Source organism: Ictidomys tridecemlineatus, chromosome 1, assembly GCF_052094955.1.
Source record: "Ictidomys tridecemlineatus isolate mIctTri1 chromosome 1, mIctTri1.hap1, whole genome shotgun sequence".
Taxonomy (NCBI): domain Eukaryota; kingdom Metazoa; phylum Chordata; class Mammalia; order Rodentia; family Sciuridae; genus Ictidomys; species Ictidomys tridecemlineatus.
Window position 1 is genome coordinate 87,252,468 of NC_135477.1, and position 27,232 is coordinate 87,279,699.

Below are 27,232 nucleotides of genomic sequence, written 5' to 3' on the forward strand. Positions count from 1 at the left end.
GAGGCTGGCCTTGAACTTTTGATCCTTTTAGCCTCCCAAGTTGCTGGGATTATAGGCCTGTATCACCACACCCAGCTTCAAATTATTCTTAATAAACTAAATGCACTATCTCAAAATGGTTTTCACCACGCCTTAACGGGCTGACAGTGGATGAGGACAGGCACAGTGGTAGAGAGGCTGAGGCAGGAAGATCTCAAGTTTGAGGGCAGATTCCGCAATTAAGCAAAGCCCCAAGCAACTTAGCGTTACCTTGTCTCAAAATAAAAAATAGAAAAGCTTGGGTATGTGGCTCACTGGTAATGTGCCCCTGGGTTCAATTTCCAGTACAAGCTAAAAAGAAAAGATAGCAAGAGGGGGAGGATGGATCAACACATAAGTATTACCATTTCTAGAAAACAACAGTGATGACAATTTCAAATGAAAAAGGCTTATTTATTCAAAACATAGGTATAATTTCTTAACAGATTTTAAGTTTTTTTTTCTCATTGGTAGGACTTAGCTTTCACTCTTACCATCACCCTGTTCAGTGCTGATCTCTGACTGCAATACTAGATCTCCCATTGTTAGTAAAGTTATGGCAGCTTCAGTACTTCCATCATTGGTGCCTTGTGAGGAAATATAGCAAAATTAAAACAGAAAAACAAATCTGGCAATTAATTTACTTTAAAAAGATTGTTAGCTCTGTTGTTTATTTTCTAACAATGGGTTTCTTTTTTTCTGTTTATTTTAATTTTTTTAACTGGTTATTCAAAACACTACAAAAATTGCAGAATCACATCGGTTACACGTCCACATTTTTACATAATGCCCTAATAGTAACTGTTGTATTCTGCTACCTTTCCTATCCTCTACTATCCCCCCTCCCCTCTTCTCTCTCTACCCCATCTACTGTAATTCATTTCTCTCCTTATTTTTTCCCATTCCCCTCACAACCTCTTATATGTAATTTTGTAAAACAATGAGGGTCTCCTTCCATTTCCATGCAATTTCCCTTTTCTCTCCCTCTCCCTCCCACCTCATGACTCTGTTTAATGTTAATCTTTTCCTCCTGCTCTTCCTCCCTTCTCTGTTCTTAGTTGCTCTCATTATATCAAAGAAGACATTTGGCATTTGTTTTTTAGGGATTGGCTAGCTTCACTTAGCATAATCTGCTCTAATGCCATCCATTTCCCTGCAAATTCCATGATTTTGTCATTTCTTAGTGCTGCGTAGTACTTCATTGTGTATAAATGCCACATTTTTTTTATCCATTCATCTATTGAGGGGCATCGGGGTTGGTTCCACAGTCTAGCTATTGTGAATTGTGCTGCTATGAACATCGATGTGGCAGTATCCCTGTAGTACGTTCTTTTAAGGTCTTCAGGGAATAGTCGGAGAAGGGCAACAGCTGGGTCAAATGGTGGTTCCATTCCCAACTTTCCCAGGAATCTCCATGCTGCTTTCCATATTGGCAGCACCAACTTACAGTCCCACCAGCAATGTACAAGAGTATCCTTTTCCCCACATCCTTGCCAGCACTTGTTGTTGTTTGGCTTCATAATCGCTGCCAATCTTACTGGAGTGAGATGGTATCTTAGGGTGGTTTTGATTTGTATTTCTCTGACTGCTAGAGATGGTGAGCATTTTTCATGTACTTGTTGATTGATTGGATGTCCTCCTCTGAGAAGTGTCTGTTCAGGTCTTTGGCTCATTTGTTGATTGGGTTATTTGTTTCCTTATTGTTTAATTTTTTGAGTTCTTTGTATACTTTGGATATTAGGGCTCTATCTGAAGTGTGAGGAGTAAAAATTTGTTCCCATGATGTAGGCTCCCTGTTTACCTCTCTTATTGTTTCTCTTGCTGAGAAAAAACTTTTTAGTTTAAGTAAGTCCCATTTGTTGATTCTTGTTATTAACTCTTGTGCTATGGGTGTCCTATTAAGGAATTTGGAGCCCGACCCCACAATATGTAGATCGGAGCCAACCTTTTCTTCTATCAGACGCACAGTCTCTGATTTGATATCAAGGTCCTTGATCCATTTTGAGTTGACTTTTGTGCATGGCGAGAGGAGGGGATTCAGTTTCATTTTGTTGCATATAGATTTCCAGTTTTCCCAGCACCATTTGTTGAAGATGCTATCCTTCCTCCATTGCATGCTTTTAGCCCCTTTATCGAATATAAGATAGTTGTAATTTTGTGGATTGGTTTCTATGTCCTCTATTCTATACCATTGGTCCACCCGCCTGTTTTGCTACCAGTACCATGCTGTTTTTGTTACTACTGCTTTGTAGTACAGTTTGAAATCTGGTATTGCTACACCTCCTGATTCACACTTCCTACTTAGAATTGCTTTTGCTATTCTGGGTCTTTTATTTTTCCATATGAATTTCATGATTGCTTTATCTATTTCTACAAGAAATGCCGTTGGGATTTTGATTGGCATTGCATTGAACCTAAAGAGAACTTTTGGTAATATCACCATTTTGATGATGTTAGTTTCTTTCTTTTTTTTTTTTTTTTTAAAGAGAGAGTGAGAGAGAGGGGGACAGAGAGAAAGAGAGAGAGAATTTTTAATATTTATTTTTTCTTAGTTCTCGGCGGACACAACATCTTCGTTTGTATGTGGTGCTGAGGATCGAACCCGGGCCGCACGCACGCTAGGCGAGCGCTCTACCGCATGAGCCACATCCCCAGCCCCTGATGTTAGTTTCAGTATCCTCTGTTATTCCCTTACTAGTGCTGTGCTTTGTTCAGTTTATACACTACAAATTTTAAAAATCATCAACTGGTGGCTCTTATTTACTAAACCATTTTCTCCCATAAATAATACATTCAAAGAAAATGTCCTCATCTGTGCAAATTAAGAGGAAACGCTCAACAAATATTTTTCTGAACTTTCAGCTCACCTTTTAAAAGTAGTATCCCAAGGACTTAAGTTTATAATAAAGATAACATACAACACCTGAACATTTTTGTTTAATTCTTCAGCACAGTGACTCATTCACTATGACCAGTGCTAAATCACTGTGCTAGTGCTAATCAAGTAGTTTTAGCAGTTTCCTTAACAGTTACCTGGTTCATCTTGGGTCTGTTCACCTGTGGTTATTTCCTGAAAGAGGAAAAGATAGGGAACATCTGAAGTATTTTCCCCAAACACATGCACTGTCTCTCAAGAAGTACTACATTTTATAGATCTTTCTATACCTTTAGTTATAATAATATTTTAAATTTATGATTATTCATAATATTTCATAAACAAGAAGAAAATAATAGCAAATTCTTTTCTCTCTTGCTTCTAATTTTACCTCTTCTTAAATGTAAATTTTAACTCTAATCATACTGCTATGTACACTTAACCATTTCTACTTTTTTACTTTTATAATCCTTCAAGTCCAGTCAAATCTGTTACTAGCTTTTACTGAAATCTGAAGAACATCACAAATTTTTTACACTACTAGGTGGCTTAAAACTTGGATATAGATGGCATAAAGCTCAGTGGATAGATCAGCCTAATATATTAAAAATCTAGTTTGGCATTTCTTTTGGCTTTGTCCAAACCATTGAAACAGTTTAAACTAAATTACTGCAATGAATGCAATTGACCTTCATAACACACTTGTCATCTAATTGTGAAAAACAACTTGTGTTTATCATGCAAAAAAGTTCAATCCTCAGTACCACCAAAAAAAAAAAAGAAAAAATTAATAAATTGAGAAATTACAGGATCCATTTTAAGAGCAATACCATGAAGAGCTCCATTGATCCATTCCCCAGTAAAACTGGTGAAAATAACATAAAAAAGCAAAGCATTTAAAGCCTCTGAATGGCCCTAAAAACAAAAGGTGAATGTGAAGAAACATCGATTCAAGATCTATAAAAATTTATTTATAAATAAAGGCAAGCATTTATGTGAATCTTGGGTGCTCTCTCCTCGTTTTCGCAGTTCTCATGATAGAGATGGCACCTCAGACTGCTACAGCCAAGAAAACAGAGCCCCTCTCCCATTGGTCCCAGCTGGAAAGCTTTCTTCCCAAGGGGAGCAGGACTTCCAACATTACAAGACAACCACATAAATATGGACATAGAAACCTTCAATAAAATAATAAACTGAATCCAGCAACAAATAAAAATGACACATCATAACTAAACATGTTTTATCCCAGGAAATTTAGGTTGACTTAACATCCCAAAATCAATGTAATACAACTTATCAATATAATAAAAGAAAAATCATACAATCATCTCAATGGATAACAGAAAAAAATATATGATAAATTCTACCATCCTTTACATGATAAAACACACAAAAGGCTAGAAATAGAAGAAGGGAATTTCCTCAACCTAATAAAGAGCATCTAGGAAAACCCACAGCTAACATTATTCTTCAGTGAAAAACTGGATGCTTTCCCCAAAAACCAAGACCAAGTCAAGAATGTCCACTCTTAAACCAGGTATAGTGACATCTACCTATAATCCCAGGGATGTGGGAAGCTGAGGCAGGAGGATCACAAATTTGAGGCCAGCCTCAGCAACTTAGTGAGACCCTCCTCAACAAATAAAAAGGAGTGAGGATGTAGCTTAGTGGTAAAGGACCCCCAGCTTAAATCTCAAGTATAGACTTTAAAAAAAAAAAAAAAGAATGTCCACTCTCTAAGAAACATTTAACTAGAGGTTCTACTCAGGGAAATTAGGCAAGAAAAAGAAACAGCATTCAGATCAAAGAGTGTTGCAGACTGAATTGTGTTCCCCCCAAAAATATGTCACCCTTATTCCAATATATCTGGTGTCCTTATAAGAAGATGAGAAAAGACACAGACACATAAAAAGGGAAAATGCCGTGTGGTATTGGAGGCAGAGAATGGAATTATGCTGCTCAAATCATGAAACGACAAGCACTGCCAATAACAACCACCACTGAGGGGCTGGGGATGTGGCTCAAGCGGTAGCGCGCTCGCCTGGCATGCGTGTGGTGCGGCCCGGGTTCGATCCTCGGCACCACATACAAACAAAGATGTTGTTGTGTCCGCCAAAAACTAAAAAATAAATATTAAAAATCCTCTCCCTCTCTCTCCCGCTCTATCTCTCGCTCTCTTTAAAAAAAAAAAAAAAACAACCACCATGGAAATCATGAAATGATTTCCCCCTCAGAGCCTCCAGAAAGAATCAATACACTGTGATTTGGGGCTTCCTTCTAAACTTCAGAACCTTGAGAGAAAAATTTCTGTGGCTTTGAGCCACTTCAGTTTGTGGTGCTTTGTTACAGTTGCCTAGAAAACTAGTATAGAAAGCATGAAGTAAAACTAACTGTATTTGCAGATTATTTGATTTTGTACAGAGAAGATACTAAGACATCCACTGAAAAATGAGTTTAGCAAAGTTGCAGGATACAAGATCAATATATAAAAATCAATTATGTTTCAATATACTTGCAACAATCCAAAAGTGAAATTAAGAACACAGTTCCAATCACAATAATGGTAAAAATAATAGCACACTTGGAAATAAATTTAGCAAGGAAGTGCAAAGCTCACATTCTAAAACTACAAGCCATTTTTGAAAGAAATCAAAGAAGTTCTAAATAAATAGGAGGACTATGGGTGTAGCTCAGTGGTAGAGCTACAATGGTGGGTGGAATGCTTGTAGTATGCATGAAGTCCTGGATTCAATCTTCCAAAAAAGGAATATACGCCATGTCCATGGACTGAGAGTCAACATGGTTAAGGCTGCAACTTCTTCCCAAAGATCTATAAATACAATGAAATTCCAAACATAATCCCACCTGACTTCTTTGTAGAAACTAACAATTTAAAAATTCATATGGAATTAAAGGGACTCAGCCAAAATAATTCTGACAATAAAAAAATATTTATTGTATTTATTATTGCACTTCTCAACTACAAAACTTAGTACAAAGCAACAATAATCAATGTAGCATCACAAACCTAAGGATAGCTATGGGTCAATGGAAAAGAATTAACAGTCCCAAAATAAACCCATATATCTATTATAAACTGATTTTTGACAAGGATGCTGGGATCATTCAATGAAGTCTCTTCAAACAAATGGTGCTAGGGCAACTGAATAGTCACATACAAGAAGGAAGTTGGATAAAAAGATTATCACAATATTTACAAAAATTAACTCAAGATAGATCAAAGACTTAAACTATAAAACTTTTAGAAGAAAAATAGTGGTAAACTTTTATGACTTTGGATTTGACAAAGGATTCTTGATATGACACCAAAAGCAAAAGCAACAACAACAACAAAATCAATCAGAAGCCAGGCACAGTGGTGTACACCTATAATCCCAGTGACTTGAGAGGCAGAGGCAGGAGGATCATAAGTTCAAAGCCAGCCTCAGCAACTAAGTGAGACCCTAAATAACTGAGCAAGATCCTGTCCCTAAATAAAACATAAAAAGGGTTGGGTATGTGGCTCAGAGGTTAAGAGCCTCTGGGTTCAATCCCTGGTACCAAAAAGAAGAAAAATAAAATCAATTAGACTTTCATCCAAAGTAGAAAGTTTTGTGCTTTAAGGCAAATAATCAAGAACATGAAAAGATAGCTCATAGAATGGAAGAAAATATCTATTAACCATACATCTGACAATGGAATTGTACCTAGACTATATAAAGAATTCTATGGGATGGGGATGTAACTCAGTGGTAGAGCAACTGCCTAGCATGTGTAAGGTCCCTGGTTTAATCCCCAGTAACACACACACACACACACACAAAAAAAAAAAAAAAACAAAAACACAAACCTTAAAACCAATTAAAAGATCTGGGAGCTGGGGTTGTAGCTCAATGGTAGAGCAAGTACTTGCCTCACATGTATGAGGCACTAGGTTCAATCCTTAGCACCACATTATTATTTATGTATTTACAACTAAAAATTAAAAAATAAAAGTATAAAAGATCTAAATCAACATTTTCTCCAAAAAAAAAAACAAAAAAAAAAACTGATGGGCAATACACACATAAAAGATACTCAATATCATTAGTCATTAGGGAAATGCAAATCAAAACCATAAAGAGACAATACACTCCCAAGCATAGATCAAAAGAAGTCAAATAAGTGTTGGCAAAATGTGAATAAACGGGGACCTTTAAATACTGCTGATCATTATACAATATTATACTATTTCTATAAAATGTCCAGAATAAGAAAATCTATAGGTAAAAAGCAGATAATTGGCTGGCACAGTAATGCACATCTAACTACTTGGGGAGGCTGCGGCAAAAGAAGAGGATTACAAGTTCGAGTTCAGCAAGTTCTTTTTGAGATCCTATCTCAAAATAAAATATAAAAAAGGGCTGGGAATATTGCTCTAGGGTAAAGTGCCCTGGGTTCAATTCCTAGTACCAAAAAAATAGTTGGTAATTTGTTCCATAAGCGTATAGAGATTTGCAGGGGAAATAAGGAGTGACTACAAATGGATATGGAATTTGTTTTTGAGGTGATAAAAATATTCTAAAAATTGATTTGTCATACTTGCACAACTCTGTGAATATACTAAAAAAAAATCACTGAACAGAACACTTTCAATGGGTGAATTATACAATGTGTATATTATATATCATTAAAAGCATTTTCAAAAAGTTACAATTCCGTGCTGGGCCTGATGGCACACTGTAATCCCACCACCTTGGGAGGCTGAAGCAGAAGGATTGCTAGTTTGAGGCCAGCCTCAGCAACTTAGCAAGGCCCTCAGCAACTTAGTAGGACCCCGTTTAAGACAAAAAAAAAAAAAGTTGGATGTAACTCAGTGGTAAAGCACCAGGGTTCAATCCCTAGTGCCAAAAAAAAAAAAAAAAAAGGACAATTCCAAGTGTTCATTTGCAAAAACAAGGTTAAATACTAAACATGGAAGAATGGCAAACAAAATGAAACTAAATATATTTTAAGTAATTTACATTTGACATAGATTTAATGCAATAGAATTTTCATATAAAAGTCTATCACTTATCAGCCTTTTGGCTAAGATCAACTGTAAAGTCAACAGGGACATTAAAAGCTCTTCTCTCTCTCTCTCTCTCTCTCTCTCTCTCTCTCTCTCTCTCTCTCTCTCTCTCTCTCTCTCTCTCTCTCTCACACACACACACACACACACACAAGAAAATCAATGCTTTCCAAGTCAAATACAAAATCCACGACTATTCCCAAACTTTTACTATTTATACTAACAACTCCATACATGAGAGAAACAGCAAAGAACTGAAAACTTAAAGCAATCAAAGTAACCCTATAGTCTTTTGAAAGTAAACAAAGGACAAAAGACAAAACATTAACATGGATACTTACAAATGATGATGTATTCAAATTTTTTTCTTCTTTTACTTCCTGAGTAGATACATCTGTGTTTGAAAGCTCATGTTCAACAATAGTTACACATCCTATATCTGCAACATTCTCAGTTATTTCAAGCTGTCAAAATAAATGTTTTTATTATTTTCCACATGAACAAATAAAATTAAATTTCAAATAAAGGAAACAATTCACATTCACACAAAATTTAAAAAAAGAAATGTGATTCTAAAATCTGATTGATAGCAATTTGTCAAAAGTAAAACATTTAAAGTTTTTGAGAGGGCTGTGACTATTACAACTAGTAACCAAAAATTATAAGGCTTAATCATAGTGCCTGGCATTTCATTTCTCATCCTCCTCACCCTGCCCCTATTTTTCCCCAATTTCTTCCATTTGTTAACATTTATGAAGTGCTTCCTAAAAACCAGAGGGATATGGGCATAGAGGCGCAAACCAAATAAGGCACATTTGGTCTCTGCCTTCAATAACTCACAATATACGAGAAACACAGTAATAAATGAACTATACAGTGTCATAAATGCTATAATAGAGAGGAGTTAAAGTGCTTTAAAAGACTGATCATCACCTCATCCCCAGTACAACAATCTTTTCCCAAAGTCCCAAAGCCTACACGATTCTTGACACCCATGGAAATGGGTTCACTCACAGTTATTCTCATGTGGCAGCCCTACTAGTCAAAGAGCCCCTATGATCAGAGTTTAAAAAGACACTAATATAATCTCCTAAAATATATACCTACAGTATGGCTCCTATTCCCTTATTAACAGAAAGATAAATGCTGCACCCCTCCCCTGACTCAGGCAATGGCAAGGCCCTACTGAGGTGGATGGTGCAAGGCGTCCATCTTCTGGAGGAGTGCAGTATGTTTCTGGGAATGGGCTGGTTTGTTTTTGTATTCCTTTAATAAGTATAGTTGCGATTTCTCATATGACCATTAAGTATGAAGGAAAAAACATGACTTTCCCAATTAATGCAACTACTTCTAAAGCATAGATCTGTTTGCTCTGAATACAATGATTCAGCTGTGGAGCATAAATTGTTAATGTCTAATGAAAACTCCCTGTATTCCTGTCAAGGAAGTTTATGAGAAATTAAATTAAATCTAGAGAAGAAGAATTAATGTTAAGAAGACAGATTAGTGCTTAGTACTGGGCAACTTGTTCTTATTCCTGTGCTCTTACTCTTGTTTGATTAAAATTAATAACAAGTTAACCACTTGCCGTAACCATGGCACCGGTTCCAGTCAGTAAGTCAAGAAAGAATAGTCAAGGTATAGGCCAATAGTTGGGACATTTCTAACTATTATTAAAAGTTAACTAAACAGAAACAGCTCAAAGCAAAACATGAACTGAAAGGAAAAATGCTTGCTTATACATAAGCCAAGATACATTCTTCTATTATAATTGTCGATACCTAATATTTTGTTTCTTTGAATAATGATTCCTGTTTTGTAACCACAAAGTACTGTGAGCCTGCCAAAATGAAAAGTATATATGATCAACTTCACAAGTAAAGACTGGGATCAGCACCTTCACTTTGGTGTCTGTGTTGTTTCCCCACCCCCATTTCGGTGACTTCTCACCATCTGTGAGGACCCCCTGTTGGAGCTGGACTCCGAGATAAGTATAAAGCACTATGTGATTCAATAGAATGTATGAGTATAGAAATGAAGTCTGAGAATCTGTCTTCAAGATGTAGTTACTAGGGCTGAGGTTGTGGCTCAGTGGTAGAGCGCTTGCCTAGCATGTGTGAGGCACTGTGTTCAATCCTCACCACCACATAAAAAAATAAAAAAGCAAATAAAGTTATAAAAAAATGTTTATTTTTTTTTTTAAAAAATAGTTACTACAGTTCTTTGTCTTTCTTCAAATGCAAAACTAAGATAAAAATCTTCATTAATATCCAAAAGGTCTGGAATAAATTTAAAATTTCAAGAGATTTGTGAAAATAAAATATATTCTGAAAAGTTGGAAATGGGTAGGGAAAGGGAATATTCTAGATAATTTAAAAAAGTTGGTTCTTCAGGCTTCATACAGCTTACCAATGCTGTATTTTTTTATAAGAGCTATACTAAGATATAATTTACATACCATAAATTCATCCTTTTCCTTTTTTATAGCACTGAGGAGTGAACCCAGAACCTTGTGCATGCTAGGCAAGAGTTCAAAACCTGAGCTACCCCCAACCCCAATTCGCCCACAAAGTGTACAATCCAATATATTTTGGAATACTTATAGATGTGAACAAACATCATCACACTCAATTTTAGAACATTTTCATCTCCTCAAAAAGAAATCCCATACCTCTTAGCTATCACTTTTCCAACTTCTCCCCTTCATTTCCCAATCCCACTAATCTATTTTTTCTATAGATTTTCTTACTTTGGACATTTGATATAAGAATAATCATGTATGTGATCTTCTGTGACTGGCTTCATTCACTTAGTATGTTTTCAAGTTTCATCAATATTAGAGCTTATATCATTTCATTTTATTTCAAAGCTTTTTAAAGAACATATAAACAAATGTTGACATGTAAACAAATGTTAACATTTAAACAATTTTCATTTTAGTAAGCTGACTAAAAGGAATATAAGTTTTCCCTATTAAATTATTATTATTACTGCTATTAAATAAGAAGATATTCTGTGTTAATTCAGGGATACATATTGAAATCTGACTTTCAGAAATTAATTTTTTTAAAGAAATTAAGTTCTGATATCAGTTTTCACTAGCAATCTATCTTCATGTAGAGAAATATACAAAATATATAACTAAACTATCATGTAGTACACTAATCAGCTGTCTTTCCACAAAATTCACTATTCTTCTGTTTGATTTCAACTAAATCTTTAATTATCTTTACTTTAAATTTTTCATTACAAAAAGCCACCTGTTTTTGTGTCATTTTCAGTTAGTTTCAAGAATCTATAGTATGCTATGATAAATAGTGAATAAAATAAAATTAAGTTTTGATTTTCATTCTTAAGTGTGACTCTACAGATTCAGGCAATCCATTACTTCTTAATGGATCTATCTTAACATTAAGGTTAACTTTAACATTATTTAAACTGTTTTATGTTTATGTTTCCCACTGATTATCCCTACCACAATTAGCTAACTTTTGATTCTACTTCAAATGACTCAGAAACTATTATGAATTCTTAGACAAAACTGAGTCAAAATGCTTCTCTTTAGTCAATGACTGGCTAAAACTAACAGAACAAAAAACTTTGAATTTACAAAGTTGGAATACTAAACCAAGAGGAGAAAAAAAAAGACTAAGGAAGCAAAATATGTTCTACCTCAAACTCATTAAGATAACTACCACTTTAATTAAAAGTGTACAGCTGAGTACAGCTCAGTGGTGAAGTGCAGTATCTAGAATTCATGAGGACCAGGGTTTGATTACCAGCATAGCAAAAAAAAAAAGTTAGAAAATAACAGCTGTTGGGTAAGGATATGAAAAACTAGAATACCTGTCACTGCTAGTAGTAAAATGATATAGCCACTATTTAAACAGTGACAGTCACTAAAAAAGAGTCAATATAGAATTATTTTGTAATCCAGTAATTCTACTTATGAATACATCCCCCAAAAGAACTGAAAGCACAGATTCAAACAAATATTTGTCTTACATGTTCACAGGAAGACTAATTAGAATAGCCAAAATGTGGAAACAATTTAAGTGTTCATTGATGGACAAATGGATGAACAAAAGGTGAGACAGACACAAAAATATTATTCATCCTTTAAAACAGGAAAGACATTTTGGGCTAACCACATAGCCCAGTGTCAGAGCACCTGCCTCATATGTGCAAGAAAATCTGTCTGGGTTTAATCCCCAACATCACCAAAATAACCCACGAAATTAGGAAGGATATTCTGACATATGCTACAACTTTATAAATGAACCTTGAAAACATTATGCTAAGTAAAACAGGCCAGTCACATAAGAAAAAATATTGTATGATTCCACTTGCACGAGGTTCCTACAGAGTTAAATTCAGAATGGTGAATTAGAATGGTGGTTGCCAAAGGTTCAGAGGTAGGAGAAATGAGGGATTATTGACTAACAGGTATAGAATTAGAGTTCTGCAAGATGAAGAGTTTTATGAAAGGATGGTGATAATGGTAGTACTGAAGTGTACAGTTAAAAAAATGTTAAGATGGCAAATTTTATATAATGTGTATTTTATCAATTTTTTTTCAAAAAAGAATAAAAATGTCCCTTCTATATCAACCAGAACTAAGTCTGACCCTATTATAAAAAGTTACAGGAAATATTTTCCCAAACATTTTAAAAATTAATAAAAAAAGTATATTAAGCAACTTCTACATAAAAGTATAGGCAGAATTCTATCATTATTGTTCTACCGGTTCCCTTGCTGAGTCTTGGACATAGGGGCTAAGTAATCAGAGGAGGTCACAGAAGGCCACTTTTAGTGATTCCTTAAGCTATTCATTAGGTCCTAAACAGATTATATCTAGTGGCAGTTTATTTAGAAAAGGAACTCTTTAAATCCTAATATCTACAAAGAGAAGAAATAATGATCCATTAAAAGAAAAAGGAAGAAAAGTATAAGTTGATGAAATGTTAAAGATTCAAAAATTATTACCTCTTCCATTGTTTCCTCAATCTGAGCAGAAACAGGTTCAGGGGATCTCAGACCAATGGGAACAAACACTGGTGCCTTGTTTAATTCTTCTGGGGCAAGATGATAGTTTTCTTCTTCATAGTCAGATTCAAAATCTTCAGTATCATCTTCATCTTCTTCCTGGGAAGCCCGAAGAGTCACCAGCGTTGACTTGGAAGCTCTAGGTTCCTTCTTTGAGGTTTTACCCCGAGCTCGTTTTGATCCACGCCCTTTAGCAACATTTGGTTTGATCTTCCTATGTGTTCTCCTTTCACTATGATCTGTCTCACACACAGAGGCAGTACTTCGATCCAGAGCAATTTTGGAGGAATCTGATTCTTTTAACAATTGTGGACGGCTATATGTTTAATCAAAATAACAATATGGTCATATATGCAATAATTTAATGAAAACCAAGGTGTTGAGAGTGAAGTCTCAGTTCAGTCATTAAAACGAAAACTCCCACCACCAATTCTTTTAAAGACTTATGCCGTGAAAATAATAATTAACTACTACTTATTTCTCATTAAGAATTCTGCACAGTAATGTTTAAATTCTGGGCTATTTTTCCCCATTATAAGTGGTGGTAGAGATGAAATTTTAAAAAACTTGTAATTATTAGAACAAAAAGGGATAAAATACATGGAATAATTATAGACTGTGGGATCAAATAGTGATACTGATTTATCTTACTGGGTGAATAGTTTAGGTTAAAAGAAAAAGGGCAGACAAAAAAAATTAATCAGAGCAATGCTGTTTTTTAGAACTTAGGTTCCTTCCCACTTTCTTCAAAAACTAGAAAAGAACCGGGTGTGATAACACCTACATGTGATCCCAGCAGCTCAGGAGGCTGAGACAGGAGGATTGTGAGTTCAAAGCTAGCAATGGTGAGGCACTAAGCAACTCAGTGAGACCCTGCCTCTAAATAAAATACAAAATAGGGCTGGGGATATAGCACAGTGGTTGAGTGACCCTGAGTTCAATCCCCAGTACCCCACCCGACCCCTGCAAAACAACCACCTAGAGAAGGGTACCATTCATTCATGCTTAAAAATCTCATATGAATTAGTACTCTAATAAACATTACTCTTTGATCAGGCATTTGCTATTATCTAACAGACTTGACACCCACAAATTATATATCTGGGTGTACAACTGAAAATCAGAAAAAAGTAAAATGTAGTAAATAAACACTAAAATTAGGAAACAGACAAACTTATAAATAAAAAACAATCTCACTTCTGTTCATAAGCCATGTTTTTGCTCTAACAGTAATTTAAGGTAAGACACCTATAAAGAATAAGTGATTCTTATTTCCTACTCTATTTGTTAAAGAAAATATTACCTTGTTACTTTACTGAGATATTGCTCTTCTACAATTGAAGACACAAAATTAGTTCCTACATTTTCCAAAGAAAATATTACCTTGTTACTTTACTGAGATATTGCTCTTCTACAATTGAAGACACAAAATTAGTTCCTACATTTTCCTCTCCAACACTTCCAGATGGTCCAACTTCTTCTAATTGAGCATCTTTTTTGGCCAAACTAGATTCTCTAGAGCCTAAAAAATCTTTTCTTGCTGAAACCTCCATATATGACAGATTCTCCGCTTTTTCCTTAAATTTAAGATGAAAAAAAGGTAATATTACCACAGAAAGAATCTCTATGTAAATTTAACTGTTTGGCCTAGAACTCTAATAGTTCACAGATACATAGTGATCAGTTTTTAAATGTTTCATGAAAACAGTTATAGTATAAAAGTCAAAATTAGTCAGTTACCATGGCACACACCTATGATCCCAACTACTCATAAGGATAAAGTAAAAGGATCACAAGTCCAAGACATGGTGGCACACATCCATAATCGCAGCTACTCAGAAGGGTAAAACAAAAGGATCACAAGTTCAAGACCAGGCTAGCAATTTAGCAAAATCCTGTCTCAAAAAATAAAATGATCTCAGCTACCCAGGAGGCTAAGGCAGGAGAATTAAAAGTTTGAGGCCAGGCTTGGCAACTTAGCAAGACCTTATCTGGAAATAAAAAATAAAAAGGGCTGCGGATATAGTTCAGTAGTAGAGTACCACTGAATTCAATCCCCAGTATTGCAAGCAAAATAAAATAAAATAGGGCTGGGGATGTGGCTCAAGCGGTAGCGCGCTCGCCTGGCATGCATTGCGGCCCAGGTTCGATCCTCAGCACCACATACAAACAAAGATGTTGTGTTCGCCGAAAACTAAAAAATAAATATTAAAATTCTCTCTCTCTCTCTCTCTCAAAAATTAAAATAAAATAAAATAAAAAGGATTAGGGATGTAGCTCCATGTCAGAACAATTGCCTGCAATGCATGAGGCTCTGGGTTCAATTCTAGAACCACGCCAAAAAAAGTTAAACTAGTAAGGTGTGGTGGTACACACCTATACTCCCAGCTACTTGGAAGGTTGAGGCAGAAGGTTCACAAATTCAAGTGAGACCCTGTACTAAAATAAAATTTTGTAAAAGGGGTTGGGGATAATAGCTCCATTGTAAGAGTACTTGCCCAAGAGGAAGGCCCTAGGTTCAATCCCCAGTATTGCAAAACAAAACAAAATAAAATAAAAAGTCAAAACTGTATTTCACCAATACTCTCCTTCACAATTCTGACAGAAGAGAGCCTGCTAAAAGAAATTTTCCCCCAAAACTTACTTTTAGAAAGAAATGGATGTCAGAATTTCCTTGCTGTGGCAAATTATCTTCTTGTTTGCTTGTCTTACTTTGATATGTACCTTTTTCTATACCTGGTTCCTCTTTCTTACTATGTGCCCTTCCCAAATTTGGCTTAGACTTTTGGAATTTCCTTCTTATCAATTGTGCTGGAGTAGGAACATATGGTTTATTTTCATGTCTGAAAGGAAGTGTAAATCACATTGAAAAAATAAAATCAGAATTCCTTATTGATATAACAGCTATTCAATGAAGTTGGATACAAACCAATTCTAAATTCAAAGCATTATATACAAATTGGAGATAAAACCAAGTATGTAAAATAAACTCCTACATTGCTGATATAAAAGTAAAAGCATATAAGCTTTTATAGCTTCCATTTTATGTATATATTGGGAATATTTTTATAATATGTATCTTTTTTACTTTATTATTAATTTTGATGTGTAGTTTCATGCTGCTTTAAGTAATTTTTAGAGAAATAACTGAAATACCCAAAACCAGTAGCTGAAAATGATTTCATAATGGTACATCAAGCAAATGCCTTCTATTAGACTCTAAAGCCTACACAAATACACAATAACCACGTGGGCCTTCTGGCTCAAAAGCAGGCTTGAGGTTAAGAATCTATTTTTCTGCCATATTTCTGAAGGCTCACAGAAAACGTGAGGCCCTGGGTTCAATTCCCAGCACTAGGGATGGAGTGGGAAGGAGAATACAACTCTCACAGAAAAGGGTTTATTGACAGTCAATGTTGTAAGATTTTTAACTTAATCCATTTGTATATGCCATATCAGACAAGGTTTTAACATACAGTAGTAGAATCACAGCTTTTAGGACAACCCAAATATCAATCTTATGGTTTCCCAGAAATATTTAAGCAACTGGCAAGGAACTAAATTAAGAAATATAAAACCTAACATAAATTTTGTTATATGAGTTCTCTAAAATATTTGTATTCAAAAACTAATCTGGGGCTGGGATTGTAGGTCAGTGGTAGAGTGCCTGCCTAGCAAGTGTAAGGCATTGGGTTAGATTCTCAGCACCATATATAAATAAATAAAATAAAGGCCGATCAATAACTAAAAAAAGATACATTTTAAAAAAAACTAATCCTAAGAACATATTTAAATAAAATATCTAGAAAACAAAGTACACAGACATTTCCAAATATACCAATCTTACAAAGTTCTAGTAGTAAAACACCAAGAAAGTTCACATCCTGTTTAAAAAGATACAGTTCTGGCTAATGCATGCCAGTATAAGCTAAAGTATTTGGGAAAACAAGTTATATTTAAGTTAACTTAAATAAGTTATACTATAAGTTATACTACAGCTTTATCAATTGTGATTTTGCAAAGATATTGAAGAAGAAAAATACATAAATTCAACGTGCTTCTGAGATGAAAAGAAACAACAAAACTAATATTAGACATAAGAATAAGCTATTTTAAAACTAAAAAATTTCAAATTTTACAAGTAAGCTGAGATAATTTCTCTTGGCTACAGTACAGCAACAGTTGGTATAAACTTTATGATCTAGAAAAAGTTAAAGATTAAGACAGGGGACTGGGGTTGTAGCTCAATGGTAGAGTGCTTGCCTAGCCCACATGAGGCACTGGGTTCAACCCCCAGCACCACATAAAAATAAATAAAATAGCCGGGCATGGAGGTGCATGCCTGTAATCCCAGCAGCTTGGAAGGCTGAGGCAGGAGGATTGCAAGTTTGAAGACAGCTTCAGTAATTTAGCAAGGCCTAAGCAACTAGGTGAGACGGTCTCTAAATGAAATACAAAAAAAGGGCTGAGGATGTGACTCCTGAATTCAATCCCTGGCACCCGCTCCCCCAAAAAGAAATACTGATATTAATGATAAATAATATAAAGATATTGTATCCATATACCACTTAAAAAATATATTTTTAAAAAAAGAAAGAAAAGGCACGGGATTGATTTCTACACAGGAAGTCTTAATAGTTACAATTCTCTCATTAAAAAATACAAAGGCTAAACTGGGCATGACTGTAATCCCAGCAGCTCAGGAGGGTGAAGCAGGAGGATTTCAAATTTAAAGCTAGCCTGACTGTAATTTAGCAAGGCACTGAAGAACTTGGCGAGACCCTGTCTCTAAATAAAATATTTAAAAAGGGCTGGGGATGTGGCTCAGTGAGTTAAACGCTCATGGGTTCAATCCCTGGTACCAAAAAAAAAAAAAAAAAAGGCTAAGCATATTTGAATCATGAAAAGCTTCTTTCAGGAAACACTGTTCATATATAGTAGAAGCTTACCAATCTGAAAGTCATAAATCCTGAAAAATTAAATTTAAATTCTAAATTGCCAATATTACTTTAAACTATTTAAGTCCTCCAGGTCTACTTAGTCAATTATAGATGAGAACATTAAGAGAAACCGACCTTGAAAGTCACTAATACGTAAAAGCCCACTAGAATAAATATCAAAATCCTCACAGTGTCTCTACACAACCTATCTTGATCATCCAGCCTTTAACTCTGCTATGTCTACCACTCCTTGCTCTCACTCTGGTCCACATTGGCCTTTCTGCTGTTTCTACAAACATGCCAGGCATACTCTGAGTACTTCTGAATTGCTGTTCCTACTTCCTGGACATTCTCTTAACCTATTCCTTCACTTCTTTTATTTATTTATTTATTTATTCATTTATTTATTTATTTATAAATTTTTTAGTTGTTGGTAGACCTTTATTTTATTTATTTATATGTGATGCTGAGAATCTAACCCAGTGCCTCATACATGCCAGGCAAGTGCACTACTGCTGAGCCCCAACCTCAGTCCCATGTTCCTTCATTTCCTTCATGTCTCCAATGGTACTCCTTCTCCAGCACTTTTTATCTTTCTCTAATTTATAGTTATTTATTCAAGTTATTTCTCTTGTTTGTAATCTGTCTCCTCTATTCAAAATAATCTTCACAGTGACAAAAATTTTTGTTTCTTCAGTCTCTTATTATCAGCACTTAGAACAATGTCTGGAACAAAGAGGACACTAAAATATTTGTGAAATAAATGAACAAGAATAAGGTCATGAAATTCTGTCAGATCAAAACCAGATTAAATTATATACAGAAAAGAACAACATAATTAGTAACTAGGAGAGTCAAAGATGTAAACAGGTTCATCTTTAAAGTTTGGGAGAAAGTGTTTCCTAGAACCATTAAGGGAAATTAATTATCAATTCTCCTTGGAATCAGTCATCAACCTAATCCAATAGCATTTCTGAAACAAGTGTATTTGTAATACACTTTAGTGAAAAAAACACTACTAAGCATCAGTGACTTCATTTAAACATCGAATTATTAAAAAATGAAGAAATGGCTTACCCATTTCTTAGACATTTCATTAAGAATTTGAAATTAATGGAAAGTAAAAATTGACCTTAATCATAAAATGAAAAGACTATCAAGAAAAGAAAAAGTAAACAAAATGAATCCATACTAAACCAATAAATGTTTTACATTAGAAACCTATTCCAATGAAAGCAAACTGTTTAAAACAACCTAAACTCAACAGCACCCTGTGTTCATAAAGATGACATAACATGGTTAAATTTTTTTTCTATGACTTCACTTAGCTAGAGAGTAAAAAGATATAATAATGTCTCTTCTGCATTACCTCCACCCCCACCCCCCACACAAAACCACTATCACTCCATAATTAAAAAACACTGGACAGTCAAAGTAAACCCATAGGTGCTGAAGACATCCTAGAAGAAAATGAATAAATATTTCGCTAAAACATACTCTAGTTATAAAGATAACATCATAAATTATATGGATCATGAATTATATTCAGAAAGGAAAGGTGTTTTTTACTAAAGAAGCTAATACTCCTACTTTAATACTAGTAATAAAGCAGACTGCAAGAAATATGTAAAAGCATTAATGACAAAATATCTACTAACTGCAACTTATTTAAACTCATTTTACCATTTGGCTTAGATGTAGTTACCTCTAAATAGAGTATCTAGTAAGTACTTCATAGCACTTATTAAGTCTGATTTTTACTTATAAATTTCTAAAGATACAAAGGAATCCTTTAAGTATTTTTTAAAAATAAAGCAAAAGAAAAGAACCTTAAAATTTAACAGTTTAGCTTTAATGACAAAACTAAGGATAGCTGCCATCATTCAGATTATTAACAATGTGACTCTTAAAAATATATAAAGAATTAAATTTAAAATACTCTAGTTCATCCAGGCATGACAGCCAACACCTATAAACCTAGCAGTTTAGGAGGCTGAGATTAAGAGTATTCAAGTTCAAAGCCAGTTTTCCAACTTAGTGGAGCACTAGGCCTGTCTCAAAAAATAAAAAGGGCTGGGAAAGTGGCTAAGTGGCTAAGTACTCCTGGATTTAATCCCCAGTACCAAAAAATAAAAAACCTTCTAACTTAATTATTACTTTATCCTTTCATAAAATTTTCAGAATACAAAGTTATATAAAATTATGCAAAAATCCAAACAATGAAAACATTTATGCTTTTCTCATTAAAAGCAAACTTACCTCATCTTTTCATCTAAAATATTTCTTTCATTAACATGAAGGTTTTCTCCAAGAACCACATGACTTTGATTTTCATCCATTCTGCATTCTGAAACTTTGGAGGATACAGCTTCAATTTCAGTTTCAAGTTGAGAATTTGACTGAAAAGATAAAACCATATTAATGTATGTATGTGTTTATTTTACAGCAGAACATACCTCCCAAAATATTTCAATCATTAAAAAGGCTATCTAGTTTAATTTTTTCTTTTTTTTAGTTGTAGGTGGACACAATACCTTTATTTTATTTATTTATTTTTATGTGGTGCTGAGGATCACACCAATGCCTCACATGTACTAGGCAAGTGCTCTACCACTGAGCTATAACCCCAATCCCCAGGTATCTAGTTTTTGTTTTTAGCTTTTGGTACTAGAAATTGAACCCAGGGCCTTTTATCACTGAGTTATATCCCCAAGCCAAGGTATGTAGTTTTGTAAAATTAAGATTGAATAATGCAGCCCTCCACCCCAAAAAAAGGCAAAAAACTTATTACGCAGAATATATTACAAAAAAAATCAGTAAAAAATAAAATTAAGATTCAAACTGGGTAAGTGATGTTCATGTTTTGTTGTGAAAAACAAGACTGGCTAGGTCAGAAAGAAAATTACAATGACTATCACAGTAATATGTTTAATGCTTGAAAAACTACAAAAAAAAAGTTTAACAGATTTTTTTTTAAGTATTTTGGCTCAAATAAGGATTATTATAATCATATAATCACTTTAAATCTAGGTTTTCCCTTATTACAGGAAAAATAAGGACTACCTGAAATAGTTTTAGGCATTATACTACTTAGTTTTTTTTCTAATATCAAAAGATTTACTAAGAGATTTCTTAAATTATCATTCAAAATAGCATTGTGGGCTGAGATTGTGGTTCAGTGGTACAGCGCTTGCCTACAATGTGTGAGGCATTGGATTCAATTCTCAGAATCACGTATAAAGTAATAAATAAATAAAGGTTCATCAACAACTAAAACAATATTTTAAAAACCCACAGTATTGTCACATAGCAAAAAGGGTTTAAATCCTATTTCCTGATATAAAAATCCAATTATAATATTAAGTGTGCGCATAAGTGTGCATGAAGATTAATTCGGTAAGATAGGTCAAAAGATTCTCAGTGGTTATCTCAGGTGTTGACACGTGAGGTTTAATATTACTTTGTTTTGATTAAACATTTCACGTAAGTGTCATTAGTTGGGCAGGTAATGTCTTTTCGGTTTAAAAAAAAAAAAACCTGAAATAGCAAATCAAACAAAATTGGGACACATTATGTATTCACTAGGGAGAATAAGGGTGAGATGACTATATTCTACTTCAAGCCTGAGCTATCACTTGATGTTTTTTGTTTTGGGAGGTTCCAGTGATTGAACTCAGGGGCCCTGGACCACATATCCCAGCCCTATTTTGTATTTATTTAGAAACAGGGTTTCAAAGCTGGCTTTGAACTCCTGATCCTGCCTCAATCTCTGAGCTGCTGGGATTATAGGCTTTCCACACCAGACTTGATGTTTTAATATGCATTTAAAAGGATCGATTTAGTTATATGATAACTCACCATTGTCAGGGACTTCTTATTACTTTCATTTTTTTGTAGTAATGATCTTTCTTCCTTAATTATGCCTTTGGCTTCATCATTTTCTACTATTTGCCTGTGTCTAGCCTTTCTTATATTTGGTTTAGGTCTCTGAAGTCGGCCCCTCACTGGTCCAGAACTTTGGATAACACTTTCCTTCACTTCTTGTGGGAAAGCTTTAATTTTAGGAGTCCTGTAAAAGAATAGGAAGAAAGAGAGAAGGCCTGATAGTAAAAAGTTGAAAACCATTGTAAAAATATGTAATTTAAACCTCTTGTAAAAGCCTCTATAAAAAATACTTCTTACCATTAAAGGAAAATGACGTTTTTGATTATAAAAATATTTCAGAAAAGTTATAAGGGAAGTTAATGCTTAATGGGTACAGTTTCAGTTTGTAGGGGGAAAAAAACAAAAACTAAAAAGTTCTAGAGATGGATGATAGTAATGACTACAGAATAATATAAACATACTTAATGCCTCTGGTATGTATGCCTCAAATTGGTGAAAATGGTAATGAATTTATAGCATATATGTATTTTTAAATGAATTTCTTTGTAGAGAATCTTAAGTAGGGGTGGGGTTGTGGCTCAGTGGCAGAGTGCTTGCCTAGTATGTCTGAGGCACTGGATTCAATCCTTAGCACCACATAAAAATAAATAAATAAAATAAAGGCATGCTGTCCATATATTTAAAAAAAAAAAATCTTAAGTAGTTAACAGTAGAGCATTAAAATGTCAATCTGAGCCAGGCACGATGGGGCATGCCTATTATCCAGGAGACTCAGAGGTTAAGGGAGGAGAACTCCCAAGTTTGAGGCTAGGATCAGCAACTTACCAAGGCCCTAAGCAACTTAGTGAGACCCTATTGAAAATAAAAATAGAGCTCAGTCATTAAGTGCCCCTGGTTTTAATCCCCAGTACCAAAAAGTACCAAGTTGAATTCAATTTTATTTTTTATGTAGACAGTGTGCCATATCAATTAAAATAAACCAAATATTCTTTATATTCCTTTTTAAAAAACATTAGCACACTTAAATAATAATAAAAAAATTTTCAAAGAAATGTCTCTTAGATTTTCAAGGAAATATCACTATTTACCCCGTAGGAACAACTAATTCATTTTCCTGTGTTTGTGTTGACTGAGACTCCTCTTTAGGTTCATGAGAATTTGAAGGTGAAGTGTCTTTTTCAGTCTGTATACTTGGTAATGTAACAGTCTCCTCCTTCTTGTGACCCGATTTATCTTTTTCTTTTGATGTTATTGGGGAAGCCACATCCTGGAAGGCAGAAAAAAGAAATCATCCTGAGTTGGTAAAAGTATAGGGAAATGAGACCAACGCAGAAGGATCTCAAGTCCAAGGCCAGCCTGGGTAACTTAGCCAGACTCTGTCTCAAAATAAAATTTTTTAAAAGGGCTGTGTATATCAGAGGCAGAATGCTCCTGGTTTAATTCCCAGTATCCATTCCCGCTAAAAAGTATAGTGAAACAAAAGCTTTCATACACCACTTGAAGTAGAAGACAATGGGGCAGTTATTGATCAAAAATTTAAAGTCCCAGCAATTCCACCTCTAGAAATTCATCTTAGGAGCTGGGGATGTGGCTCAGTAGTAGAGAACTTATCTAGCATGTGTGAGGCACTGGGTTCAATCCTCAACACCACACAAAAATAAACAAATAAAAGTATTGTGTCCATTTATACTTAAAATATATAAAGAAAAACAAAGAAAAGAAAGAAAGAAATTCATCTTATAAAAATACTCAAATAGGGCTGGGTTGTAGCTCAGTGGTAGACCGCTTGCCTAACACATGAGGCACTGGTTCAATCCTTAGCACCACATATAAATAAAATAAAATGTGAAAATACTCAAATAGCTGGGCTTATTGATGTATCCTATAATCATCCCAGCAACCTGGGTGGCTGAAGCAGAAGGATCCAAGTTTGAGGCTAGCCTCAACAACTTAGCAAGACTCCAGAACATAAAAAAGACCAGACATGTAGCTCAGTGTGTAAAGCACCCCTGGGTTCCATCCTCAGTATTCCCTTCCAACAAAGTACCTATGAGCAAATATACAAAGATACTTCTTAGAATAATTTAATAGCCCCCACCCAGCCCCAAACAAACAAGATATTGGACATACAACAGATCTATGAGTGGGAGATTATATAAACTTTAATTTCTTTACAATGCAATATGACATAGACATTTAAAAGACAAATTTTACCAGACATGATGGAACACACGTATAATCTCAGCTACGTGTGAGGCCGAGTCAGAAGGATGGCAAGCTCCAGGGCAGCATGGGGAAACTTATCAAGACCTTGTCTCAAAATAAAAATTTCAATAAAGGTCTGAGGCTGTAGCTCAATGGTACAGCACTTGTCTAACATGCACAAAGACCTAGGTTCAATTCTCAGTACCTCCAACAAAGACATTTCTCTGTATTGATCCAAAGAAAATGTTCACAGTATTGTGTTAAGTAGAAAAATCAAAAGGCAAGAATGACGCCATTTTTGAAAATAATAAAAATACTTGTATATTACTTTATAAATAGCTACACAGAAAAGTCTAGGAACAAAAATGCAAAGCTGCTATATGATTAATTGGGATGGAGGGATGAGACATTATAAAGGACTCTCACTTTTTAGAACATAGGTATTTTTTTCCAAGTTAAAATTCTTATAATCGGAAAAAATAATAAAAAAGTAGTTTATCTTTTATAAACATAAGGTCAGGAAAAATATAAATACTAATGCATAATAAAGAACTAAACTACTTTAAGATGCCATGTAAGAATTTTAATTCTTGTTATGGACTATATACTGATACTCAAATTCATACCAAGTTTTTAATTTTTCATTTCACCTTCACAACAGAGTAAAATAAAGCACTATAATTCCCATTTTCCTAGAAGAAATCTGTTACATCATTTGGCTACAGTTGCGAAGCCTGTTTTGGTTTAGATATGAGGCATCCCTCAAAAGTTCATGTGTGAGACAATGCAAGAATTTTTTAGGTAAAAAGAGTTAGAAGTGTAGCCTAATCAATGGATTAATCCATTCTAAGTATTATCTGGGTCAAAACAGTAGACAGGCATGGTATGACCGAGAGGAAGGAGGTCACTGGGTGCATACCTTGGAGTTTACATTTTGTCCCTAGAGAGCAGCACACTGTCTCTGCTTCCTGATTGCCATGTCCTGAGTTGATTCCCCCCACCATGTCATTCTTCTATAATGTCCTACAAAGCTAAGGATCTGGCCAACCAAGGACTGAATCTCTGAAACCATGAGCCAAAATAAACTTTATCCTCTTCTATGTTATTCATGTCAGGTCTTTTGGTCAGTGACAAAAAGCTAAGGGCTAGGGATATGGTTCAGTGGTATAGTGCATGCACAAGGCCCTAGGTTCAATCCCTAGCACAGAAGTGGGGGTGTGGGTGGAGAGCTAACTAAAACATAGCCAGAACCTCAACTTCCTATGACACATTAAGATTCCTACACAAACTCTGCAGAATAATGAGGCACATTAAGCGTGGGAACGTAATCATACAAAATAAAAATTATATGAAGAAACTTACAACTATAGTAACTAACCCCCAAACCACATACACAAGCATCATCTCTTCTTTTCTACCAGGGATTGAACTCAAAGGCACTTAACCATGGAGCTACATCCCTGGCAATTTTTATTTTGAGGCAAGGTCTCACTAAGTTGATTAGGACCTGCTAATTTGCTGAGGGTGGCCTCAAACTTGCGTCAGCCTCCTGAGTTGCTGAGATTACAGGCTCGTGCCAACGCACCCAGCTCCCACAACCTCCATCTTAATCACTCACATGTTGAGAAGGGAGAGTACTAGCTTGTTCACTGTCCTGCTGTATCACAGTGGTCTCTACTTCATCAGTTTCCAACTTCTTCCCATGTACATATTTTTGTGCTTCTGCAGTCTCTTTCTTTAAAGCTGCTCTTGTTAAATTTGGTTTTGGTCTTTTTAATAGGCTTCTCACAAAAGGTGCTGGTTTAACTTCAAGTGCCTTCTGTTCTTGAAGAAGAGATCTGCTTTGGAAACAAGGATTATCAAACTTTAGAATGAACTGAAGGGGCAGTGCAAGTGGGGTTGAAGGACAAACTTAGCAATTAGCAGTAAACATTAAAACCTAATTCTTTTTTTAATTATTTACTTATTCTAATTTGTTATATATAATGGCAGAATGCAATTCATTTCATATTACACATATAGAGCACAATTTTTCAAGTCACTAGTTGTACACAAGTATTTTCAGACCATTTGTGTCTTCATACATGTACTTAGGCTAATGATGTCTAACTCACTCCAATGTCTTTCAAATACTAATTCTTAACAGGAAAACAAATCAACTTATTTGGTAGATTCCAAAAACCAAGAGTAGTACAATCCAGGCATGAATCTAGGGAATTACATTATCATTATACAAAGAAAGCAGTTTGTAAAACCTATGTTGACTTAGGAGTAGGTGGTCTGTCAATTTTATACATGATAGTGATTCTTACAAGCCAGTGTCAGAATGACCTCAATCCCTAGTCTTCTAAAAACTATTTAAAAATCTCTAACCCTATCCCGTATGTTATGCCTTGAAACCTTAGTTTGACATAATCTATAAATAAAACTTTATATGCTTTTTCTTTAAAAGCACTTCGACCTTTATAAACTTATACCTTAAATTAATATCTGAAAATTGTTCTGGAACATCTGGAGGTCTTATCTCCTGGTCTTCTATTTCACCAATTTCAGAAGTTTGTGAAGAAGTCTTCAAATGGCAGGATGCCTCCTTTTCGGAATTTCTGTTTTCTTCTGTAGGTATATGCATCACTGATAATACTTCACTGCTAATATTCTAAAGAAATAGTTACAGTAAATGAGTACATACACATTCTACAAGCATTTCATACATTACAAACTTCAAATGTCTATTGTCTTCTAGACACTTTCCTTTAAAACTTTCGTTCTTAATTTCTAAATAAAATTTAACATACAAATGTTAAAACCCAGAACCAAGGAAAAAGTTTTCTTTTTATATTGTGCATTCGGATTTTTCCAAACCACAAGTGCCATTATCTAACCAAAAAAAGGTCAGAAAAAGAGGCTGGGGCTGCAGCTGGGGCTCAGCAGTAGCATACTTGCCTGGCATGTGTGAGACACCAGGTTTGATCCTCAGTATCATATATAAATAAATAATATAAAAGTCTATCGACAACTAAAAAAAAATTTTTTTAAATGTGTATTTAAAAAAAAAAGTCAGAAAAAAAATTCTTAAAAAAAAGGATGAACTTCAATTAACATGAACAAGATTAAATTTTCAACAAAAGAAACTTAGAGGTAAAGTAATTCAGGTAGAGCAGTAAATAAAGAGAAATATAGACACAAATATGGCCAAAATAAAAATTTCAGCAT

The 27,232-nt window shown here is 34.6% G+C and overlaps 1 protein-coding gene across 10 annotated transcripts in view; it reads right to left on the minus strand.

The window, feature by feature from the left end:
• The window catches only part of Bdp1 (BDP1 general transcription factor IIIB subunit), a 100,797-nt gene that overhangs the window by 23,567 nt on the left and 49,998 nt on the right, over positions 1-27,232 (minus strand). For 9 of the 10 annotated variants that reach the window (XM_078043926.1, XM_078043939.1, XM_078043930.1 and 6 more), the window contains 11 exons: positions 26,497-26,675; positions 25,638-25,860; positions 22,903-23,081; positions 21,788-21,998; positions 20,189-20,328; positions 15,634-15,832; positions 14,373-14,566; positions 12,930-13,305; positions 8,285-8,407; positions 3,052-3,088; positions 513-605 (listed from right to left, as the gene is read on the minus strand). In XM_078043926.1, the coding sequence (XP_077900052.1) occupies positions 513-605; positions 3,052-3,088; positions 8,285-8,407; positions 12,930-13,305; positions 14,373-14,566; positions 15,634-15,832; positions 20,189-20,328; positions 21,788-21,998; positions 22,903-23,081; positions 25,638-25,860; positions 26,497-26,675 (1,954 nt within the window). The remainder of the gene's footprint in view (positions 1-512; positions 606-3,051; positions 3,089-8,284; positions 8,408-12,929; positions 13,306-14,372; positions 14,567-15,633; positions 15,833-20,188; positions 20,329-21,787; positions 21,999-22,902; positions 23,082-25,637; positions 25,861-26,496; positions 26,676-27,232) is intronic. The other variant, XM_078043921.1, reaches the window with a different exon arrangement.